The sequence below is a fragment of the Brassica napus genome, chromosome C2 (genome assembly GCF_020379485.1).
Source record: "Brassica napus cultivar Da-Ae chromosome C2, Da-Ae, whole genome shotgun sequence".
NCBI lineage: Eukaryota > Viridiplantae > Streptophyta > Magnoliopsida > Brassicales > Brassicaceae > Brassica > Brassica napus.
In genome coordinates this window covers 51,033,260-51,054,213 of record NC_063445.1, presented here as the reverse complement: position 1 = coordinate 51,054,213, position 20,954 = coordinate 51,033,260, and the positions used below count along the sequence as shown (strand labels likewise).

Genomic DNA, 20,954 nt, shown 5'->3' with positions numbered 1-20,954 from the left:
ATTCTGAGGTCTAATCCGGCTACATGATCGGTTCATGGTCAAACTAATTATAAGACCCAACCCAGCTATATAACTGGTTCATGGTTGAACCCGGTTCAACCATGGGATCGGTCCGATTTTAAAAACACTAAATTTCTTAGTTAACTAGGTGTTACGTCCGCATGTATATTTTATAATTACTTATTAATACATGCATTATTAATTAAAAACTATAAGATAAGTTAATATTTATGTTTTCATTTAAAAAGTCTTACGTATAATAAATTTTTATCTTTTTATTAAAATATATTTTTAGATAACAACACAATATATATATAAATTATCTTTTTATTTTAGAATATATTTTTAGATTTTGGATAATTCTTAAATTTTTAGATTTTAGATAATTTTTATTGTTATTACTTTTAATCACTTATCTAATAAAAATTTTAAATTCACTTTTATTTTGTAGCTGATTTATATATTTTATTTATTAAAATTATAAATGATATTAACTATTCTAATTTTTAATGTGTGAGTTAGAATGATAATAATCATTTCGCTATAGATATATAAATGATTTTGAAACAAAATTGGAATTCTATGTCTATTTATACTATTTAAAACAATTTGGAAACTAAAATCGAAAATTCACCTAGATTCGGTCATGATGATCACTTAATGCCAACTGAATTTATCAACCAGCCAGTTTGCATAATAAATTAAATAATAAAGTGATAAATTCAGAATTATATTGTTTCCTAATCTAGAAAATACGTAATCACTAATCACCGATTTACATAAAGTGCCATTTCAATTCCCAAAAGTCACCCACGCGAACGACACCGTTTCCTCTTTACTGAGTGGGCACCGTGTACGTGTGGGACCCCCACTTCGCCTTCTTCGACCCGAAACAAATAAAATAGGATCATATCATATGATATAGTCCGTCTCTCTACCACTATTTAACAAAACTAAAACATAATTGCTCGAGAAAGTTTCTCCACTTTCTATAAAGTTTTTTTTTAAAATTATCTAAAAGTCAACGCCGGTGAATGGGTTCGTCTTCGTCGTCGCTCAACAAGTCTGCGTTTAGAACAGACAATATGGTAACACCAGAATCTCCCACGAAGGATATTAGTTCAGTGGAGAAAAACGACGCCGTCGTCTCGATCGTATCTAATTCGTCTCCTTCTACCAAGAAAACCTTTGGTAATTTTCTTACAATCGAGAGAGAGAGATCATCGTCTCTGTATTTGATTTTAACCTTAAAATTTTTTTTTCGAGTTAAAAGTCGAATATGACTGTTTCATGATGATACTGAATCTGACTGTGATGTGGGGTTTCTCATGTTAAATATTATATAAAATAAATATTGATTATATGTGTATTCGTTTAATTCAATTTTTCAGAATCGCCGAGAAAGAGTCCAACATCGATTCCGGTGACTTCCCCGGCTGTTAAACCTCGGTGGTCGTTTTCTTCTTCTAAAAAAAGCTTCGGTATTTATTTCAAAAACCTCTCTTTTTTTATTAATTCATGTCCTGATTTTTTTTTGTTTATTAGTGTTTAAGCTTTCTCGATTATTGGTCTTTTGTCTGATGGTTCAATGTTTGTTATTGTCCGATCACAATAATTGATGTTTTATGTTCATTGGCATGTGGTGGTTCGGTGATCGGAAAAAAAAAACAGCATCTGAAATTATTTTTCCATTATTTCATATTTTTTTAATTAATGGTTTTCAAGTTTTTTTTTTGGGGTTAAATTAATGGTTTTTAAGATCAAATATGATTTTTCTACATAGAGAGAGACTTTTAGGTTATTCATATGATTCGTTCTTATCTGGTAAGATCATATCTCTGATTTGATTTTTTTCATTATAGATTTAATGTCATTAAATGAAAATTATGTCAAAATCAAAGACTTTCCCGTGTCAACAGAGATTTTTTTTCTCACAACAGTAATTTTGAAAAGGCAGTGAGCTATGTTGGTGAACTGTGATTTACAAAGTTGCCTATTTTAGTAATTTCATACTATTATTTTTAAAAATTAAATCTTTTTTAGGCATTGCCTTGTTATTTCCTCTCATATTCACATCTCCTCTGTTTTTAAGGAATAGACTTGTTGTATTTTTTTGATCAAAAAAAAAAAAAAAAGACTTGTTGTATTTCCTCATATTCACATACTCTTACAATCTTGTTCTGAAGTTTTGAAATGAATATTTTTTATTTGTTCCACAGGAAGTAAAGATGAAACCTTTTTCGATACGCAGCAATGGCTACAATCTGACTCCGATGATGATTTCCACAGCGTAAATGGCGGTAAAAACTTGGATCTTTTTTTTAGTTTCTTGTTTTATAATTCACATAATTTTTTTATTTTTCAATATTCATATTTTCGGTTTTATACTCAGATTTCACTCCATCGCGTGGAAACACTCCAAAGTGCAGCTTCTCGGACAGGCCACCTCGTATCCAAAGCCTTAGATTCCAAGACAAGAAGTCTTCTCGTGGCTCTTCTCCAGCGCCAAGACCGAGGAGGAAGAAGCTTGGTGAGCTTTTCAGAGATAGTATTAGAGAACGACCGGAGGAAAGCTCTGCAGCGTCATCAGCTCTAAGCTCTCCTTACCTCTCAGTTGCAAACTCAGGCGAGTTCAGCAAGGCCGCCATTGAAGACGCTGGTGTGAAGGAACAAAAGAAGTCCAACAGGCAGCATCATCGATGTCTTCCTAGTTTCTCTTCATGTGGTGGAAGTTTCATGGAGAGGAGGAAGAAGTTGAGCTCTGAAACTGCGGTTGATGCTGTGAAATGAGATGTAGAGAATAATAATATAACGTTTTGTATATGAAAAGATGAGAAACAGATATCAGAGTAAAAGCTCTGATGAATTTTACAGAATACTTCACTTGCTGTGATGAGACGAAAATGAATCCGAGAGTTGAAGGAAAAATGTAAAAAAGAATACGAGATGTTATGGTGTTTTGATAATTTAGGACTTTGGTAGCTGATGAAGCTTCATGAATCTTTAAATGGTTCATTCTTTCATTACATATCAGATTGTGTGACAGAAAATTGTAACATCATCAACATAGAGAAAACAAAAATGATTTTCTCCAACAAAGATGATAGTAAGTTCTGTTTCCAAACCGGGTGGTTTTAAGTCTTGCTTGTATGCTAAGGCTTTTGGCTTCTTAACTTGTCTGGCAATTCTGATGCAAACGTTCTACTTGAACATACACATAAAATACAACAGAATTAAAATAAAAAAACAGAGCACAATACTAATTTAAAGATTTGACAACTACCAAAGATCTTAGCTTTGATTCGACTCCAAGCTTGTTTTGTTTTTTTCCTTCCCAAGTTTTATCTCTTAAGCAACCAAGTTCATGCATTGCCCTATATATATGCACTAGCTAGCAAAAAGCTCTCAAGTCAAGTATTGCTAAACCGGGTTCAATTCACTAAAACCAATGAAAATGCAAGCAGTTATTGCTATCCTGGTTTTTGCCGGTTTAATGGCGGTTAAGTCAACGTTAGCAGCACAACATGTGATGGGCGGGAGCCAAGGCTGGGAAGAATCCGTTGACTTCGATTCTTGGTCGTCCGATCAATCTTTCAAAGTCGGCGACCAATTGGGTACGTACGTTTTTTCTCTAAACTCAGTTTTATTTACTCAAACCGACCGGTTGATACTAACCAAACCGTTTTGATTTCCTTGTAGTTTTTAAATACTCCGGACTACACAGCGTTGTAGAGTTGGGAAGCGAAACGGCATACAAGAGTTGTGACCTGGGAACAACCGTAAATTCCTTAAGCTCTGGAAACGACGTCGTTAAGCTGTCTAAGACCGGTACTCGTTATTTCGCATGTGGGACCCCAGGGCATTGTGAACAAGGTATGAAGGTCAAAGTCAACATTGTCTCTTCTGATTCCACCGCCGTTCCCTCGCCGGGTTCGGGTTCAAGCTCTGACTCGGATTCTAGTTCGGGTCATGGGTTACGACGTGCTTCCATTGGATATATGTTGGCTGTTGGATCGTTGATCATGGGCCTTGTTTGGTCTTTCTGAGAATTTAGGAGAGGAGAAAACAAATAAATTTTCGAGCTATTAATTCGTATTTGTTGTATTTTGGATCATTATGTATTTCAGATTTAGAGTCAATTTTGTCAAAATAATCTACTAATTGGGTAGCAAAATACCCAAGAGCAGATTTGCATGGGGGAAGCAGAGAAGCGAAATAACTAAACTACCCTTACATTGCATAGAGGAATTTTAAAGATAATTGCCAGTTTTCCTAATAATTAGGCTAATTATAATCTTCCCGTCCCAAGTACATAACACGGGATAAATCATTTTGGCCAATTAGAGTTGCTCGCAGCTTCATCTGTAGCTTTCATCTTTCTTGGTTTCTCCACCACGATTGCATAACTCCCTTCAGCGTTTGATACAAACTTTGCCGTGTACTCCAAGTCCCATCCTCCAACCACTATATCCCATGTTATAGTTGCTCCTCCCTGTGATATCATAATCCACAACACACACGTTTCATCATCAAATCATTTAAGTGACATGGTATATGTAAAAGGCTTAGTGGTCGGTTACTTGTTGTGTTAGCCAGTCGGTTTGTTTTTGTGAAGGCTAAACAGTGTAGTAACAGCCTAACGAACCTTGAAAGATAGCAGTATCTATTTTATCTTTTCTCGGGACGGTTAAAACGAGAATTTAGCAATGTGTCTGGTCGTTTTGGTTTGCTAAATTCACTTGTAACCATTGTTGTAATGAAGTGGCTGTCTTCGTTGGTCGGTTACTAAGTGTGTTAGCCTGATAATTTGTTTGTGTTAAGGCTAAACATTTTAGTAATCAAACTTGGATGATAGTAGTATGTTTAATCTTTTATCAGGACTGTTAAAAAAAAGAGTTTAGCAAGGGGTCTAGTTGTTTTGGTTTGTTAACTCCACTTGTAAGAGAGAATCAGTTCAAAAACAAAACTCCACTTGTAAAGTTAAATATATATCGAACCCCTAGAGGGAAACCAGAACATACACAGACTGGAGCTCTGATCAAATAGGATTGAATGAATGTAGAAGCAACAGTGGGAGGAGCAAATACGAGACCCTTCCCTAAATAAGATCATCTACTGCTAATAAAGAACGAAAAGAGTGAAGAAAATGATTTCATTACTAATGTAACATATGATCATACATTCTCCTTATTGTCAATATATATAAAATGTCATTGTCTAAACCAACTCGATTGCTCAATACAGATGACGCTAGAGCTGAGACAAGATGGGAACCATATCAGGCCATGGCTTAGGCAATGCAACAAGAGGCTCAGCCTTAGCCATTTCCACACTAAACGCATGCGTCATGTCTATATCTCCTTTATCTACCTTCTCCCACTCGAAACACTGAACCAATGCTCCAACAGCAAGCACCACCGTCCTCATTCCAAATCCAGCTCCAGGACACGCTCTCCTCCCTACTCCAAACAGAAAGAACCTATAACCATCTCTATCGCCAAGAAACCCTTCAAATATCTCAGGTTTGAAAACTTCTGCGTCTTCCCAAAGCTCACTTTCCCTATGAACAGCCCAAGCATTCGCGAACAGCGTTGTGTTTTTCGGAATCTCGTAGTTGCCTAAGTTGAATCGAAACCGATGAGCACTGAGGAAGCAAGAGTGGACCTGAAGGGTATAGCCTAAGCGTCTCATTGATGACACATCGAAGATAAGTTAAGCTCAAGAGATCTGATTCCTGTATAACCCCTTTGTGCTTAACGTTAAATCTGGTTTCTTCTCTGAGCTTCTCGAGTTTATCAGGATGGTTCAGTAAAGCCGACATTGCCCATTCCATTGCCATCGGTTAAGTATCAGTTCCTGCGTTGAACATTAGCACTACGAATGCTTTGATGACATCATCTGAGTAGAACTCTGGTTCTGTTTCTTTAAGGCGCAAGAACTTCTCCACCACCGAACCTGTGGAATCAATTTTTTTCATTCGAACATCGTCAACGAGGCGTTAAAGATACTCTTCTCTCATCCTCTGCATCTCGAAAATTCTTTGGGAGAGAAAGTGGCGTGTGGGATACAAAGCCGCTTAAAAGATATTGTAATATAATTTGCCTTGTAAACATCGAAACTAATGATCAAGCAGCAGCAGGGATATAATGGTCAAAAATATTTAAAAATCTGAGATAAAAACCCTAAATGGGTATCTTACTATACTAAAAGCAAGATATAGTGAGCAGATAGCATGTCCACGTCGGATTGTTTATTCAGGCCAATCAGGAACGTCAAATTTGACATGTCATCCCGGGCTCGCGGTGTGGGTTTGTGGGAAGTGTTGTGGGCTTCATCGAAATGTTGTGGGCTTCACTGAAGTGTTGTGTTTAGGGCCCGCGTAGTTTCCGGTTTTGTATGGTCAAATGTTTTGTGGTTTCGTCTGATTTCCCGTGTTTTGTCTGATAATAAAGTAAATAATAAAAGTCGTCTTTTGGGTTTCAGTCTTTTAGGGCTTCATCTTTTCCCTTCTTCTACAGTTGAACTTGCCGGCTAAATAGACTATAATCTTTGTATAGAGAGTGTAAATATTCTCAGATTTATGCATTTCTGATTTTTTCATATATTTCAGTTACTTTGGTTTCTCACCCTCTTGTCCACTTGATTGGTTCAATTGGAATATTCTTTCTTATGCCATTTCATATGCTCAAATTTTATTTTCAGTTTTATAACTATTTTCATTTATTTTTCATTTTATGACTATTTCATTATATTTTTGAAATTATAATGTTCAATTATATTTTTGATAAGGTTTTATTTATCTTTTAGGTAACACTCAATTTAGCTTACTACAGAATATAAAAATTATAAAATATTCAACATGTTTTTTTCTCATCAATTTTATGTAGTTTTTTTCTTCAGATAAACAGCTGTACCGAATTAGCTAGCAGAAACGGTATATTTGTATTTAATGTCTTTAGAATTTGCTTGATTTTAAAAACATTTTACCGTGGGTAAGTTATTATACACTTTATCTTTCAAATGAACATGTCAAAATCATGAAACTGCCTCACTCACTCCCTGTATAATTTTACACTAGTAAATAACTACACTTTAACTGAATTAAAAAAAAAAAAAAGAGATAGAAAGTTGACCTAACAATGAAAAAGTCTTGGATAACTCTAATTAAAAATTGATGAATATTTAACTTTAATAGATACCTTTCAAATTTACCCAATCAAATTATAAAAAACTAGTGATTACAACATTAATTATTTAATAAACATTACAAAGTCTCCTATAAACCTATTTTAAAACAGGTGAATAATTTCACTTTTAGTAGCTTCGTTCAAGTTTTTCTCACAAACAAATATTTTAAAAAGACGGGAGGGAGCGAGGAGACAAGTGGGGGTTGCCGTATTTGTTCAGAATCCGTCGTCACTGATCACTTACGCATCATTCCTCTTTTCTTTCTCCGGAGACCAAATCGGAAAATTGATTCCTCTCGTTCGCCGTAAACCTAATGCCGGAAGACTCTTCGTCGATTGACTACGTCATGGAGAAGGCATCGGGGCCTCACTTCTCCGGTCTTCGCCTCGACGGCCTTCTCTCTTCTCCGTCGAAGTCCTCCATCTCTTCTCCTTCTCACTTCCGCTCCGCCGTTCCGCCGTTCTCCCTGATCTCCGACCCAGCCGCGCCTAATCAGCCCTTCGTCATCGGTGATTCTTGATTCTCCTTCCCGCGCTATAGTCCTTTGCTTAGTCAATAGTCGAACTCTCTCATATTCCGATTCGTCGAGTATCATTTATCTCCTAGAGTTTCGCTTCCAAGATTAGTGATATACTGATCGATATCATGTTTCCCTTTGATTAAAGAATGTTCAAGAAATTGCTAGATGGTAATTAGAAGTTCTATAGAGTGATTGGTTCATAGATAGACATAGATGCAGCCTAAACAGATTTTTAGAAAATTTATTTCGCATATGATTGATTTGGAATGCGTCTAGGCGGCCTAAACCAACCTTTAGAGCATTGGTATTGCAGATATTTGATCGAAAGCTTCTTTTGATTCTTGTAGGAGTTACTGGTGGTACTGCTTCTGGTAAGACCACGGTGTGTGACATGATCATCCAGCAACTTCATGATCATCGCATAGTTCTAGTTAACCAGGTTTGATTCTTAAGCTACCACTCTCCTCAGTTCTCATGTTATCACTCGCTAGCTTTGATATATGATTTATTGTTTTTTTTTTTTAATTAGGATTCCTTTTACCGTGGTTTGACATCTGAAGAACTGGCTCGTGTTCAAGAATACAATTTTGATCATCCTGGTAGATTTTCTTGAATATCGTTCGTTCTTGTTTGAGCACGGGACATACTGATGAAATTTTCTGACGTCTGTTTTTTTTCTCTTCAGATGCCTTTGACACTGAGCAGCTTTTGCATTGCATTAATACACTCAAGAGTGGACAACCCTATCAAGTTCCAATTTACGACTTCAAGACCCATCAGCGTAAAGCTGATGCTTTTCGCCAGGTGCCTACCTTTTCAGCAACTATTGTCTAATATGTGTCTCCATTTCGTTGACTTCCTTGAATGTTTTATTTCTGCGGTTTTATAATTCTGGCTTCTAACTTTATGTGCCTAAATCTTGGAATATTGGATTCTACAATGTTTATGTCAATGATACCTCCATATGTGCATCTCTTATGAGGCTTATCGTTTGTTGAATCAATCAGTGGGGGACTTTTTTTTCAGGTCAATGCTTGTGATGTCATAATTTTGGAAGGGATTCTTGTTTTCCATGACTCACGAGTTCGGGATCTGATGAATATGAAGATCTTCGTTGACACAGGTCACCGCCTTAACTCCATGATCACTAGCTGCAGTATATTTGACCTTATGTTTTTTCTGGAGAATTCTAGATGATATACTGACAATTGTATGTTGTGATGGAAGTTTTCCGCTTACGGATTAACTGACTTTTGCCATTTATCACTTATTGACCTTTAAAGACAGAGTGAATACGTTTGAAGCTGTTTGGAATGTCTATAATCCTTATCGAAGTTAAAAGTATTAATCTTAGCTATTAATTGGTTCCAGATGCTGATGTGAGACTTGCTCGCAGAATCAGGCGTGACACGGTTGAGAGGGGTAGAGATATTGATTCTGTGCTTGAACAGGTTTGTCTTTGTTTCTGATTTTGGTGTGAAATGTGTTAGCCAGGTACACCTACCTAAGTTAGTGCTCTAAATGCGTTAACACGAGACTTATGGCTTTGTGCAATACTAAACAATTCAATGTTCCTGTTTTCGAGTGATTCTGGATTCTTTAGTTCCACTCTTTGAACTGTTCTTCTATATAACAGTGTTGTCGTCTGAGTTTCTTATATCTCTCAACTTTCCTTGTTTTGAGGGTATTATGTTCATTTGCAGTATGCAAAGTTTGTGAAGCCCGCATTTGATGATTTTGTGCTCCCTTCAAAGAAATATGCGGATGTGATAATTCCCAGAGGAGGTGACAATCACGTTGCAGTTGATTTGATTGTGCAACATATCCACACAAAACTTGGGCAACATGATCTCTGCAAAATCTACCCAAATGTTTTTGTTATCCAATCAACATTTCAGGTATTTTCCGCCCTTTCCAGATATTTGATGCTTGATTCAGACAACCATTTTCTCATTCTAAGATCATACCTGCAGATAAGAGGCATGCATACACTTATACGAGAGAAGGACATATCAAAACATGACTTTGTGTTTTACTCAGATCGCCTCATTCGTCTGGTACTCTGCTAATCCATATCAAACCTTTCAAAGTCTCACCTTTCAAACCTTGTTATTTCAATTGTTGATGGCTTTCTTTCAGGTTGTGGAGCATGGTCTTGGCCATTTGCCATTCACTGAGAAACAAGTAGTTACTCCAACAGGTATTTGTGCCTTGTCGAAATCAAAGCAAAGACCTTATGAGACATTTACTGCTCGATTGCATCCCCACGATTATAATCTCTAATCTTTTCCAAACCAGGAGCTGTGTATAGCGGTGTTGATTTCTGCAAGAAACTTTGTGGGGTCTCAGTCATTAGAAGGTGAGCGTTGAAAGGTATTTCATGTTTTAAAAGTTCTTGATTGATGGAGACTGGAGCCGTTTAGTTTTCCAGTTGGTTTACATCTTCAGATTAAGGGATACAAGTAACGTGTGTAACATTTGGAAGCATACATTGTTTGTTTGCTCATGTGTTGAGTGAGTGCCTTTTCTACTCTGTTCTCTTGGCTAAAATTTTCTGGTTTGTACGCTTGACTAGTGGGGAAAGCATGGAAAACGCTTTACGCGCATGCTGCAAAGGGATTAAAATAGGGAAGATTCTTATCCATCGTGTAGGTGACAATGGAATGCAGGTTTGCGCCTTTAACAGTTTACAAAGATCATGTCTCTTTTCTAAAACAAATAAACTTTTAAAAATTCTTCCTCGCATTATGAATCAGCTAATATATGAGAAGCTTCCAAGTGATATCTCCGAGCGCCATGTCCTGCTTATGGATCCCGTTTTAGGCACAGGTAATTTTAGTCATTGTTTCCCTCTGATGGTTTGAGACTGTATAATCTCTCAATGTTTCATTGGATTTTTGGGAAGGTAACTCTGCAAGTCAAGCGATAGAACTACTCATACAGAAAGGAGTGCCTGAATCCCACATTATATTCCTCAATCTTATCTCGGTTAGTGTTAAATCACGTAACTATTTCTCTCTCTATCTTCCAGTCACGAACTCACAATCGATTCCACGTTCTGCAGGCTCCAGAAGGAATCCATTGCGTCTGCAAACGGTTTCCATCGTTGAAGATTGTGACATCGGAAATAGATGTGTGTATAAACGAAGAGTATCGGGTTATACCAGGCTTGGGTGAGTTTGGTGATCGCTACTTTGGTACTGACGATTAAAAGTACTTGCTGAATCTCTGTTTGGAAAAAAATCCTGCGCAATGGGTTGTTATGTCTTTGTGTGTGTGTGGGCATGATGAAGTTGCGACCATATTATCAAAACTTGAACACCACGGGAAGGGTTTGAACGTTTGTTTTTCTTCTCCTTTTTTGTACATAGTTTGATTTCGATCAACAGACCCCATTATTCCGGTTAACACACTTATTCAATGGCGTGTTTCACTCCATTACTGCAAAGACTCCTATGAATGTTTTAGTCACAATCCAAACAGTATATTATTTAGGCGTCATGTCGGCAATCATCTTCTCCGCCTTCGTAGTACCGGCTGTATCCTCAGCAATCAGGATAAGAACATACCATCCCAACCATCAAAAGTCTTTCCAGCAGCACCATCTAGGACCTCCCCTTTCTCCAAGAGACTCCACGTCAGGTCTACAAGCACCGTCCCGTCATCTCCAACCGGTCTACCATCAAGAACCATCACAACGAAGCTGTAACGTCGGTTTTATCGGAAGGATAACCTGTGTAAACGTATTCAGGTGATAAGTAAGCCTGGGAGAATAGCTTCGCGTCCAGCTAACATCGCACTGTGCTCATAAACCTCAGCTAACCCAAAAATCACTTAACTTGGTGTTGAACTTGGCATCAAGCATTATGTCACAGGTCTTGACATCACGGTTCATGTAGATATAAGTAAACGAGGCCACACCGAGAATGATGCTTACCCGTTGCTTCCAGGAGAGGACTACAAATTCTTCTGACGAATCCCATGATAGCTTCATGTGATGCAATTCACTCAAACATCCGTTGGGGAAGTACACAAAAACTAGAGCCGTCTCTGTTCCTTCGCTACACCAGCCCTGGAACTGAACAAGATTCTTGTGGCGCAAGTAACCCGTCATTGTGGTGCTCAGTGGTGAAAGGGTTGTGGTTAAACTGTGGCCAGTGAGCTCTATCGAAGCGTTTTATGTCCACGGATCCAATGATAGAAATGGAGCCTCTGAAGAAGAGAAACGGAAGTGAGAACCGCTGTTCTTGATATCACCTCTATACTAATATGGCCATTAAAGTCAACAATAGACTCTGCCTCTTTTGGTGCTTCTAAAACTTTGCCAAGGACTGCAAGTTCTTGTTTATCTAGCAGAGCTTGGGAGCTGAAAAAAGCCTATGGCGCCAGCTTCTTTCCCGGAACTGACAGGTAATCAGTTCATTCAATGCTTATTTTGCGATTGGTGTTTTCAGCTTTGAAGTTCTGGCTGTATTCAAAGGTTGTAGAATCACAAGGACTCTTGTTAGTTAACTCTCTGTAACAATTGAACTTCAAAAGTCCAGGAGACCATTTAGTGGAAGAGGACTATTTTGCTCTCACTGTGATATTACAAGTACATAAAGAGAAGTGTGCATTGTTTATAACTTATCAACTTATGTTGAGTATGAAGAAAAAGTGCAAAACTGGACAGAAACATCTTCAAGAATGGGAAGGAAACAACATGGCTGCAAAGCCAAAATTTACAACCACAGGTAAAACAATAGTACAAGTAAGCAATTCAATTTGCTTTTCTACCTTTGGATTTTTCCAAGTGAGGAAAAGCTTGTAGAATGTTGTATGCCCTTAGATCCTGCCTGGTTAAGATCCCTACCACAGGAGACATCTGCAAAAGAAAGTTAGTGTTAGTTTCATTTAGAAACAAGCATGAAAGTAAAGGAGAGTCAATGGGATAATAAACTCACTCCTGAGACTTGAATCTTGGGAACAATAAGCAAATGCCTGAGACCCACTTGCCTGAACAGCACCAAAGCCTTGGCCACAGACATGTTCTCCATAACCGTGTAAGGGGTTGTGTTTGTAAGAGGATGAAGATCAACATACATTTGCATTTCAGAGCTTGTGATAGCCACATCATCAAAGTTGTCTTCTCTCTCAGCCAACTCATCCCATGGGAACTTCTCCCTGACCTCCCACTCTTCTGTTCTTCTCTTCTCCGTCAAGAACCATCTCTTTTTCAGAACCTTAACGAGATGCGCTCTCAAGATCAACCCGTGGAGCTCTATAGCACCAGTTGCTAGACCCGCTTGAGGTACTACTTCTGCTTCATCCAGAACAGGGAATGCATTATGCGTCGTGTTCTTTAGCACATCAACTATTCTAGCAACCTTCTCCACACCTTGTAGGGTTACAACAGGTGGCTTAGCATCACCAAGATCACTAACTGAAAGGTTCCTCATCCACGGCTCTGGATTAGCTTCTAAGAACGGTAAACCTTTCAGATGCAATATGATGTCATAGATACTTGGGTTGAAGCTGTCTCCAACAGTTTTGGCAATGAGAAGCACAATCATTGTAATGGGAAGCAAAAGAAGGTTGTTGGTGAGTTCAAGGAATATAACACAGAGTGACACAGTCATTCTCATCGACCCTGCCATGAGTGAAGCTGCACCGAGAACCGCGTAAAGCCCTTGGTCAATGCTGGTGTATGATCCCATCACTCCACCAAGCATTCTCCCATATGCAGAACCCATGAGGATGATTGGGAGGAAGAGACCAGACGGCGTTGCAATACCAAATGTGAAGAGACCCAAGATGCAGTAGAGTACAAAGAAGATCCAAAGGGAACCCATGCTGAACTCATTGGGAGTGTTGGAAGAGAAGATGTTTCTTACAGCTCAACATTGGTGGTGAGAAGCAGAGTAGCTAGATCACTGTAGTAACCTTTTGGGCAATGGAACTGTTTGAAGTTGCCTGATCTTCCATTTGTGGGACATCTCTCCTTTATTGAGGGGTCACAAGGCTTGCATGTAGCTAAGAAAGGAAGACCATAGAGACAAACTGATGTAAAGAGAGATACAGAAAGACTTAGAAGCACCTTGTGGATCTTACCCTTCCTGCAAAATGACCAAACATGGTTAGTGACTAAAGAGGTTTAGTTTCACTATACTTTTTTTTTTTTTTCCCAAATTGTTTTATTAAGAGCACGGGCCAAGCCCAAGTGCAAAACCAACAAACAGAAGGCCCGCGATAACACCGGGCTACAAACATACAAAAGCCTAAGCCCAGAACTACTAAATGGGCATAAAGCCCAAAACCCACACCGCAACACTTAATGGGCCAAAGGCCCAACACTTAAACCAGACGACCTCGGCGTAAGAACGCCTCCATCGTCGCCTGAACATACCACCGCAGCTTCACTGCTCTGGAGCTCGCAAAACGTCGAGCCTCCACCGAATCCATTATGTTCTTGTATCACGGTCTTCCTCTCGGAGAGTTTCGTCTCACTTCGAGACCTCACCCGACGAAACCAAATCTTAACACTTAAAAAGAACACAGGAGAAACCCCGATCCATAAACGGATCACAAACCCGAGAAACCGAAAACGAGAAAACTAAAGCCAACGAGGTAAAACTATGTTAGTCTTCACCTCCCGGAGTCTGGAGCCAGCGACAACGGAACTGTGGAAGCCTCCGCCTCCCGGTGACAAGAGCCGGCATCGACAGAGCTGTGGAAGCCTCCGCCTCCCGGAGAAAAAACCAAGCAAACGAAAAGTCTTCACCGCACCATTACGACCGACCACCGCGTCTTCACTCCACGAACAGGAAACCATGGTAACCACGGTTGGAGCCTGACCAGAGCTCGAACAAGGCGGGCATCGGGTTAACCGGACGGAAAACAAGGGCGGGTGACTTAGGGAGATATACGACGGACTCCGGCGACGGCACGGACGCTCACGCGCCGGCCGTACGCGGGATCCAAAAACCGATCTACTTTCTCTCTCTTCTTTCTCTCTCTAACTCTCTCTTAATAGACTTCGTTTTCTCTATTTCCTTTGAGTAAGACGAGTTTCACTATACTCATGTCTTTTATTTTATTTTAAATATTAATATTAAAATGCTATTATAAAATTTAAAAAAAGGAAAAGAATTTAGCACCTAGATATTGTATATGGATCTAAATACTAACTAAAAAAAACGAACAACGTTTGGATGCAACATCCAGATATTGTATTCAGATGATGTATCAAATACAAAAACCAACATGGCCTATATTTAAACTTACGCGTTGATGAGATTGTAAAGTCTGAGAACTTTATGGAGGAAGTGATTGTAGAGGCTCCCAAGAACTCCACCAATGACACCAATCAACGTGACAGGGATTATATCAGTTACATGGTAAGTATAAGTAACATGACTCACATCAAACATGATTAGTCCTCCACTTCCGAACAACCCACACTTCCCTGACTTGCAGATCTCTATGAACCCTCTTAGAACCACCACAACAACCGCTGTGCTGAAGAAAGTCCTCCACAACAAGGCGCTTCTCCACCAAGTGGCGACTTCCTCAAGAGCGAAAAGCACGCCTCCGACAGGTGACCTGAAGGCTGCACAGACACCAGCTGCTGAGCCACATGTAATCAGATCCCTTCTGTCTCTATCGTTGTTGAAGTAACGCAGCCACCTCCACTTGATCCTGTGATTGTCTGTACCCCCTTGCCCAAGTAAAGAAGCTATGCAAGTTCCAATGTGAACCAAAGGACCTTCTTTGCCTAGATCAAGCCCAGCTGCAACCGCTCCAATGCTTCCAATGATCTGATCCATTACATACATAACTGTTAAAGTGCTTTCTTGATAATCTTTTTCAAATGACAAATCCAGAAACAAACCTTAACGAACATAGTTGTAGCACCAAACATGTTGGGAGTATCAATGCCGTTAAGATAAGCTTTTATCTCAGGGATGCCAGGACCAGCCGCCGTGGGAGCAAAGCACACACAAAGCACAGAGGCAATCAACGTCAGCCCCAAATTTGCTCCAGCAAACATCATCAGACCTGTTACATATCTGTTTCCACCACAAGACTTTATCATACATCATCAATCTTAGGCCGGCCCTGAGATCTATGGGGTTTAAAACAATTACTAAACATTTATCTTTTTTATTTTGTTTTGGGGCAAAAAAGAAACGCATTAACCACTAAATATTTTGGGGACCATATCCGAATGTCTGATCTCGCTATACCCAGGACCGGCTCTTTCATTAGGTAACAAACACTATATGTATATGTTTGAAATAGTTAGATGAATCTTGGTTCTTGGTTTGGTTTATTACCTTTCTTGGGCGAGGAAGTGACCAACTGCTAAAAGCTTGTAGCCAGCAATGTTTTCGACGGCTAAGTTGATGAGAGTAGCGATAAGACCAGTGAATAGACCGACAAGACAAGCAAATGTCCATTTCAAGAATATGTACTGAAGCACTTGTGTCTTTGATCTTTTTCTCCAATCATGCTTAAACAAATCGTTCTCGTTTATTCTGTCAATATTATCATTAAAACATTAAAACTGAGACCCTGAAGCAGAGAAGAAGAGAAAGAAGAAGAAGACATACTCATAATCCAAGCTCTCGATGTGAGAAACTTTGGTACCGACCAAAGCAAGTGGTGTGGAAGAAAGTTTTCGATTAGCCTTAACAAGAGGTTGGTTCAGTGTGTTGCTCTCTGCGTCTCCTTGTTCTCTTTCTTCTCCATTGTAATTAATACTACTACCAATATGGTTTGTAACTTCTCCCATGCCTCTCTTTCTTTCTCTCTATCAGATAAAGAAGTTTGGTCGGAAACTCTGCTACAGAACTGTGTTTAAGGTTCTTGAAGAGCTTTCTCTTTTAAAGAAATTAAGCACTGATGGGTGGGTTTTTCTGTTTTAATTATTTATCTTTCCATGCAAATTAATTTTTAGGCTTTTGTCTTAATTTTGCTTTCTACCTAGTTTTATACTAGTACATGTCTACATATCATACGTATGTGTAGATGCATATATTATTGTAATTAATAATAGAATATATGGGTTATTTATTGGTAGCTTCCCTTTCATCTATATTTGTTTTTTTTTTTTTGGGATCAAATCATCTATATTTGTTTTCTTCTACACCAAACAACCAAATCAATGCTATTTGTTATTTTCTGTAAACAAATTAAAAACTACATAAAACCTATGAAAACTCCTTTCAAAACATGTTTGTGTCTCAATGGTCCAAATTGATTTAAACACTAAAATGTAACTAAATAACGAAACTATGATAAAATATCAAAAAAAAAATTAAGACTAAGATCTCTATTTGAAAATTTAACAATGTTACGAATGGATTGAAGACTATCTGTCAACCTCTCCAACTCAGCCAATACATTACACCCTACAGATCAGCAGCACTTTTAAGCCTATCACATGTACCCACGTCTAACAGTTCCAATGCGCCAAACTTCTGGAGATCTAACGGTCTGGAAACCTTGACCTCTTGAGGTGATCAAAGAGACACTTCTAATCTTTTATATTACTAATAAAAAGTTGAAACATTTGGGGTATCTCTCACTCTAGTGCAAAATTTACGATAAGATGAAGTAAATTTTTTAGTGGGGTTAGAGATGTTCTTAAAATGAGATTTTAAGAGTTTTTATCTATGAATTTCCACAAAAACTCCACAAATATTTATATATATATATAATATATACATATATATGTATATACATAATACATATTTTAAGAGCTCCAATGTGAAAAACCATCATTGGAGGTGGTCTTAGGGCATCATTATCGGTGGGCTTTAGGTTGAGGCCCTTAGCGTAGGGTCCCTTAACTTTTAACTAAAAACGCTAAGGGACGACCCTTAAATAAGGGACTTTAGGGTCGTCCCTTAGCGTTTTTAGTTAAAAGTTAAGGGATCCTACGCTTAATGGCCTCAACCTAAAGCCACCGATAATGATGCCCTTAGAGCCTTGGGTAAAAAAAAAAAGGTATGAGTCTCTCAAATGAAAATATCACTATTTTATTTGTTCTATTATTTTGGTAGTTGTTTTAAATACAGTTAAACCACTATCTGAATAAGCTATAACTTGAGTTTCTTATGTATTTTTTTATGTTTATTAAAAAGGAATTGTTCTAAAAGCTTTCTCTTAACTTTAACTTTTTATTTATTTTAATTTTGAGATGCCAACGATGATAATGCTATTTCATTTTTTAACTAATCTTATAGTATCATTTAGTCCTTCTTTTTCATTTTTTTTAATTACCATTTCGCGTTGAAACATATTTGAAAACCATTTTCACTATAAATCGGACCCAAAAGTAACAGTGATAAAACCTACAATGAAAAATAACAATCGAAACTACTAAACTAGACCCATAATATTTTGGTTCGCGCAGCGCAAGAGATTAAAGCTTGTACGTGCGATTTATCACAAGAAGAGTGTTATCGAACGGCGATCTTTGTCTGTCTGTGCCCACTGAGAATACTTGTCTGTCTTATCCGACCAGTTGGCAGTCGTGGTTCATGTAATTTTTGATATGAGAAATAAAAGATTTAAACAAAAGTCGTATATGTGTTTTTCTGCTAGTTAACTAGCATGTGTCTCCCTCGCAGTCGTAAAAATTACCGCACTATTTGTCAATTTATCCATCACTAGTATTGATGTTAGCGCTATACCATCTATGATCTACGATTGTGGTAAGGATTTGAGAGAAGCCATCAAACTATTTTACTCTTTCTTTTTTGCTGGCCAGTTCTTTCTTTAATATTTTTTGTAGAATGTTTTGAAAACGGGCAAAGAAAAGGCCTGACTCCACGCAACTCTTGAAACATTTTTAAAGAGATCTAATTATTTAAAAATGTCGATGAATTATCGTTACAGTTGATTAATAAAATGAACATTTTTATCAAATGGAAATTACCTTAATTAGCGGAGTTTCTCTAGGATTACAAATTAATTTTACATGCCATTTCATTTTGGGTGATGGAAAAAACAGACATGGGTTTCGTGTATTAATGGGATCTGAGGGCCACTTCTATAGTGAAGAAACTTCGGCATATATGTATTTCACCACATATATATATATATAAATATAAATATAGTATCTCACTTCAAGAATATAAAAACAAGTAATAAAAATGATATTGTATATGATTACTTGTTATATGAATATATGTATTATATATATGTATTTCACCACATGTATAAAACAATTACTTGATACACATAGGGTTTTTAGTAATTAAATCCCTCAACTAAATATGAATCGTAAAAAAATATCCTCATAATCCTGTGAAATAAACCCTCAACTTTAATTTCGTTAACATATGTTATCCTCCGTCTAAAAAACCGTGACGCAGGGTGACATATGTTAACGGTTTATAAGTTGAGGGTTTATAATGTTGAAAACTTAGTTGAAAGGCTTTTTTTACGATTCAAAAATAGTTGAGAGATTTTATCACTAAAAATCATTAAATGTTATTAAATTATTTATTATCATTTATACATTGTTTTACATTGATTTATAAGCCCTTTAAAACTATTTTTTAAATTTTAATACATTAATCTATTATAAAATTAATTTATACATCTTAAATTAATAATTTTAACCACTACTTACAACTTATTATAACTTCAAAATATTAAATTATTTGATATTTCGTAATAGTGATATAAAAAATTTGTGTGTTTATATCGTCATTGTCAAATTTCAAATAATTTCAAGTTTCTAAGTTACATTAAGTCTTAAGAAATGTCGAGGATAATTCATTCATGAAATCAATCTTTCTATTTAGAGTATGACACAATTTTTCCTATTTTCATGATTTCCATCATTTGGCTCATACTTTCCTCCTATCCCCCAAAAATAATGCATGATTATTTTTATTCTCATTGATTTCTGAATAAATACATTATATTTTTATTTTCTTGATCAAAAATATATTTGATATATTTCTTGATTTATTGTATTACTTTATGTTTCATTAGTATCACGAATAATGTTAGATTATTTTATCCTAACAAGTAGCAGAAACTGTAAAAACTTATAAAATAATTGTGAAACCGTATTAATCATATGTAAAAGTATTAAAATATTTATGAAGTTTTATAAATCGGTTATAAAGTAATGTATTATAATTTATAAATTAATTTTAAAGACTTATATCAATCTAAAATAATGTATAAATGATAATAAATATTTTAAAAGATTTAATGAATTTTAGTGATAAAAATTTTCAACTATTTTTGAATCATAAAAAAGACTTTCAACTAAGTTTTCAACATTATAAACCCTCAATTTATAAATCGTTAACATATGTTACCCTCCGTCAGATATAGTATAATCAATCTTAGAGGAGAGAGGAAATGTAGAGAGAGAATTCAAAATGATAGTTAAATATTTAAACATTATTTAAATTTATCTGTTCATCTTCATCATTTAAATTAACAAAAAGATTTTTCAGTTTAACTAAAACAAACAAAGTCTCAAATTTATTAGAATTTATATTTATATAAAAAATATATATATATATATATATTTAAAATAAATAATCATTAAACAAAATAATATAATTAAAACTATTTTTATAAAATCTAATTTTCTCTTTATTAAAATTTAAATAAAAACAAATTTAAATAGTTATACGAAATCAAAAGAAATAAGATTACAAAAATACGTTTATGATTTTTTATAACTATTGAAGTTAAAATTTAAATTAATAATGTTGAAATATATATCAAAATTTTATTTTGAAATAAAAAAATGTTATGTTAAAAATTACTATTTCTGCGCATGGCGTAGAAAACTCCTAGTTTATATATAAACAAGTAATCACTTTTTTTTATAATTTCATATACAATATATATCTTCAATGTACGAATATTATACTTTCATATATCACTTTGCTTGGTTTATTTCTCGTTCTCCATTCACTTCTATATTTTGATTCTCCCACCAACGGCGTTTTCTTGATAGCTATCCGTTGAATTATCGATTTTAAATTATTATCGTTGTTTTCAAATAAATTATTATATTGGAAGACTATCCAAAGATATTCAAAAATGCCTGTAACAAACACATGCATTCCGTCTTCTTTGGATTGTTTAATTCGTCATATGCTGCTCCCGTTTCCAACAAGAAGCTCCAGTAGTCATCCTTTCCTTCTAATGTTTTGTTTATCCGATTTAGACTTCTTTAGTTGCATCATTGCATGCTTTCTCTTGTGTTTGATTGTTTGTGTTT

The 20,954-nt window shown here is 36.4% G+C and overlaps 3 protein-coding genes and 2 pseudogenes across 5 annotated transcripts; 3 read left to right on the top strand and 2 right to left on the bottom strand.

Annotated features, from left to right (window-relative positions):
- Positions 1-914: 914 nt before the first annotated feature.
- Positions 915-3,002, top strand: BNAC02G36770D (uncharacterized protein At3g27210). Of its 2 annotated transcripts, XM_013829562.3 has the most exons (4): positions 924-1,191; positions 1,392-1,481; positions 2,220-2,300; positions 2,393-3,002. In XM_013829562.3, the coding sequence occupies exons 1-4, from the start codon at positions 1,035-1,037 to the stop codon at positions 2,788-2,790; spliced, it is 726 nt and encodes a 241-aa protein (XP_013685016.2). In that variant the 5' UTR covers positions 924-1,034; the 3' UTR covers positions 2,791-3,002. The 2 variants fall into 2 exon arrangements, with proteins under 2 accessions (XP_022555338.1, XP_013685016.2); XM_022699617.2 differs by lacking the exon at positions 1,392-1,481 and having other exon boundaries at positions 915-1,191.
- Positions 3,003-3,395: 393 nt separating this feature from the next.
- Positions 3,396-4,186, top strand: LOC106389342 (mavicyanin-like). The gene is made up of 2 exons (XM_048746952.1): positions 3,396-3,614; positions 3,700-4,186. Exons 1-2 carry the CDS (start codon positions 3,449-3,451, stop codon positions 4,044-4,046), a joined length of 513 nt encoding a protein of 170 aa, XP_048602909.1. The 5' UTR covers positions 3,396-3,448; the 3' UTR covers positions 4,047-4,186.
- Positions 4,148-6,586, bottom strand: LOC106384391 (annotated as a pseudogene).
- Positions 6,587-7,323: 737 nt separating this feature from the next.
- LOC106389340 (uridine/cytidine kinase UKL1, chloroplastic-like) lies at positions 7,324-11,144 on the top strand. Of its 2 annotated transcripts, XM_013829558.3 has the most exons (14): positions 7,327-7,697; positions 8,056-8,147; positions 8,238-8,307; positions 8,394-8,512; positions 8,735-8,831; positions 9,080-9,159; positions 9,412-9,606; positions 9,682-9,765; positions 9,848-9,908; positions 10,007-10,067; positions 10,284-10,377; positions 10,465-10,537; positions 10,614-10,696; positions 10,773-11,144. In XM_013829558.3, exons 1-14 carry the CDS (start codon positions 7,502-7,504, stop codon positions 10,917-10,919), a joined length of 1,452 nt encoding a protein of 483 aa, XP_013685012.2. In that variant the 5' UTR covers positions 7,327-7,501; the 3' UTR covers positions 10,920-11,144. The 2 variants fall into 2 exon arrangements, with proteins under 2 accessions (XP_022555337.2, XP_013685012.2); XM_022699616.2 differs by having other exon boundaries at positions 7,324-7,697; positions 10,284-10,537.
- Positions 11,145-12,309: 1,165 nt separating this feature from the next.
- On the bottom strand, positions 12,310-16,661 carry LOC106389337 (annotated as a pseudogene).
- Positions 16,662-20,954: the final 4,293 nt, after the last annotated feature.

Excerpts from the sequence above, each read along its gene's own strand:
- BNAC02G36770D (XM_013829562.3), top strand. The coding sequence starts at position 1,035 with ATGGGTTCGTCTTCGTCGTCGCTCAACAAGTCTGCGTTTAGAACAGAC. Across the intron at positions 1,192-1,391 it reads TTCTACCAAGAAAACCTTTG|AATCGCCGAGAAAGAGTCCA; the intron begins GTAATTTTCTTA and ends TCAATTTTTCAG. Across the intron at positions 2,301-2,392 it reads TTTCCACAGCGTAAATGGCG|ATTTCACTCCATCGCGTGGA; the intron begins GTAAAAACTTGG and ends TTTTATACTCAG.
- LOC106389342 (XM_048746952.1), top strand. The coding sequence starts at position 3,449 with ATGAAAATGCAAGCAGTTATTGCTATCCTGGTTTTTGCCGGTTTAATG. Across the intron at positions 3,615-3,699 it reads CAAAGTCGGCGACCAATTGG|TTTTTAAATACTCCGGACTA; the intron begins GTACGTACGTTT and ends ATTTCCTTGTAG.
- LOC106389340 (XM_022699616.2), top strand. The coding sequence starts at position 7,502 with ATGCCGGAAGACTCTTCGTCGATTGACTACGTCATGGAGAAGGCATCG. Across the intron at positions 10,538-10,613 it reads GGATCCCGTTTTAGGCACAG|GTAACTCTGCAAGTCAAGCG; the intron begins GTAATTTTAGTC and ends ATTTTTGGGAAG. Across the intron at positions 10,697-10,772 it reads TATTCCTCAATCTTATCTCG|GCTCCAGAAGGAATCCATTG; the intron begins GTTAGTGTTAAA and ends CACGTTCTGCAG.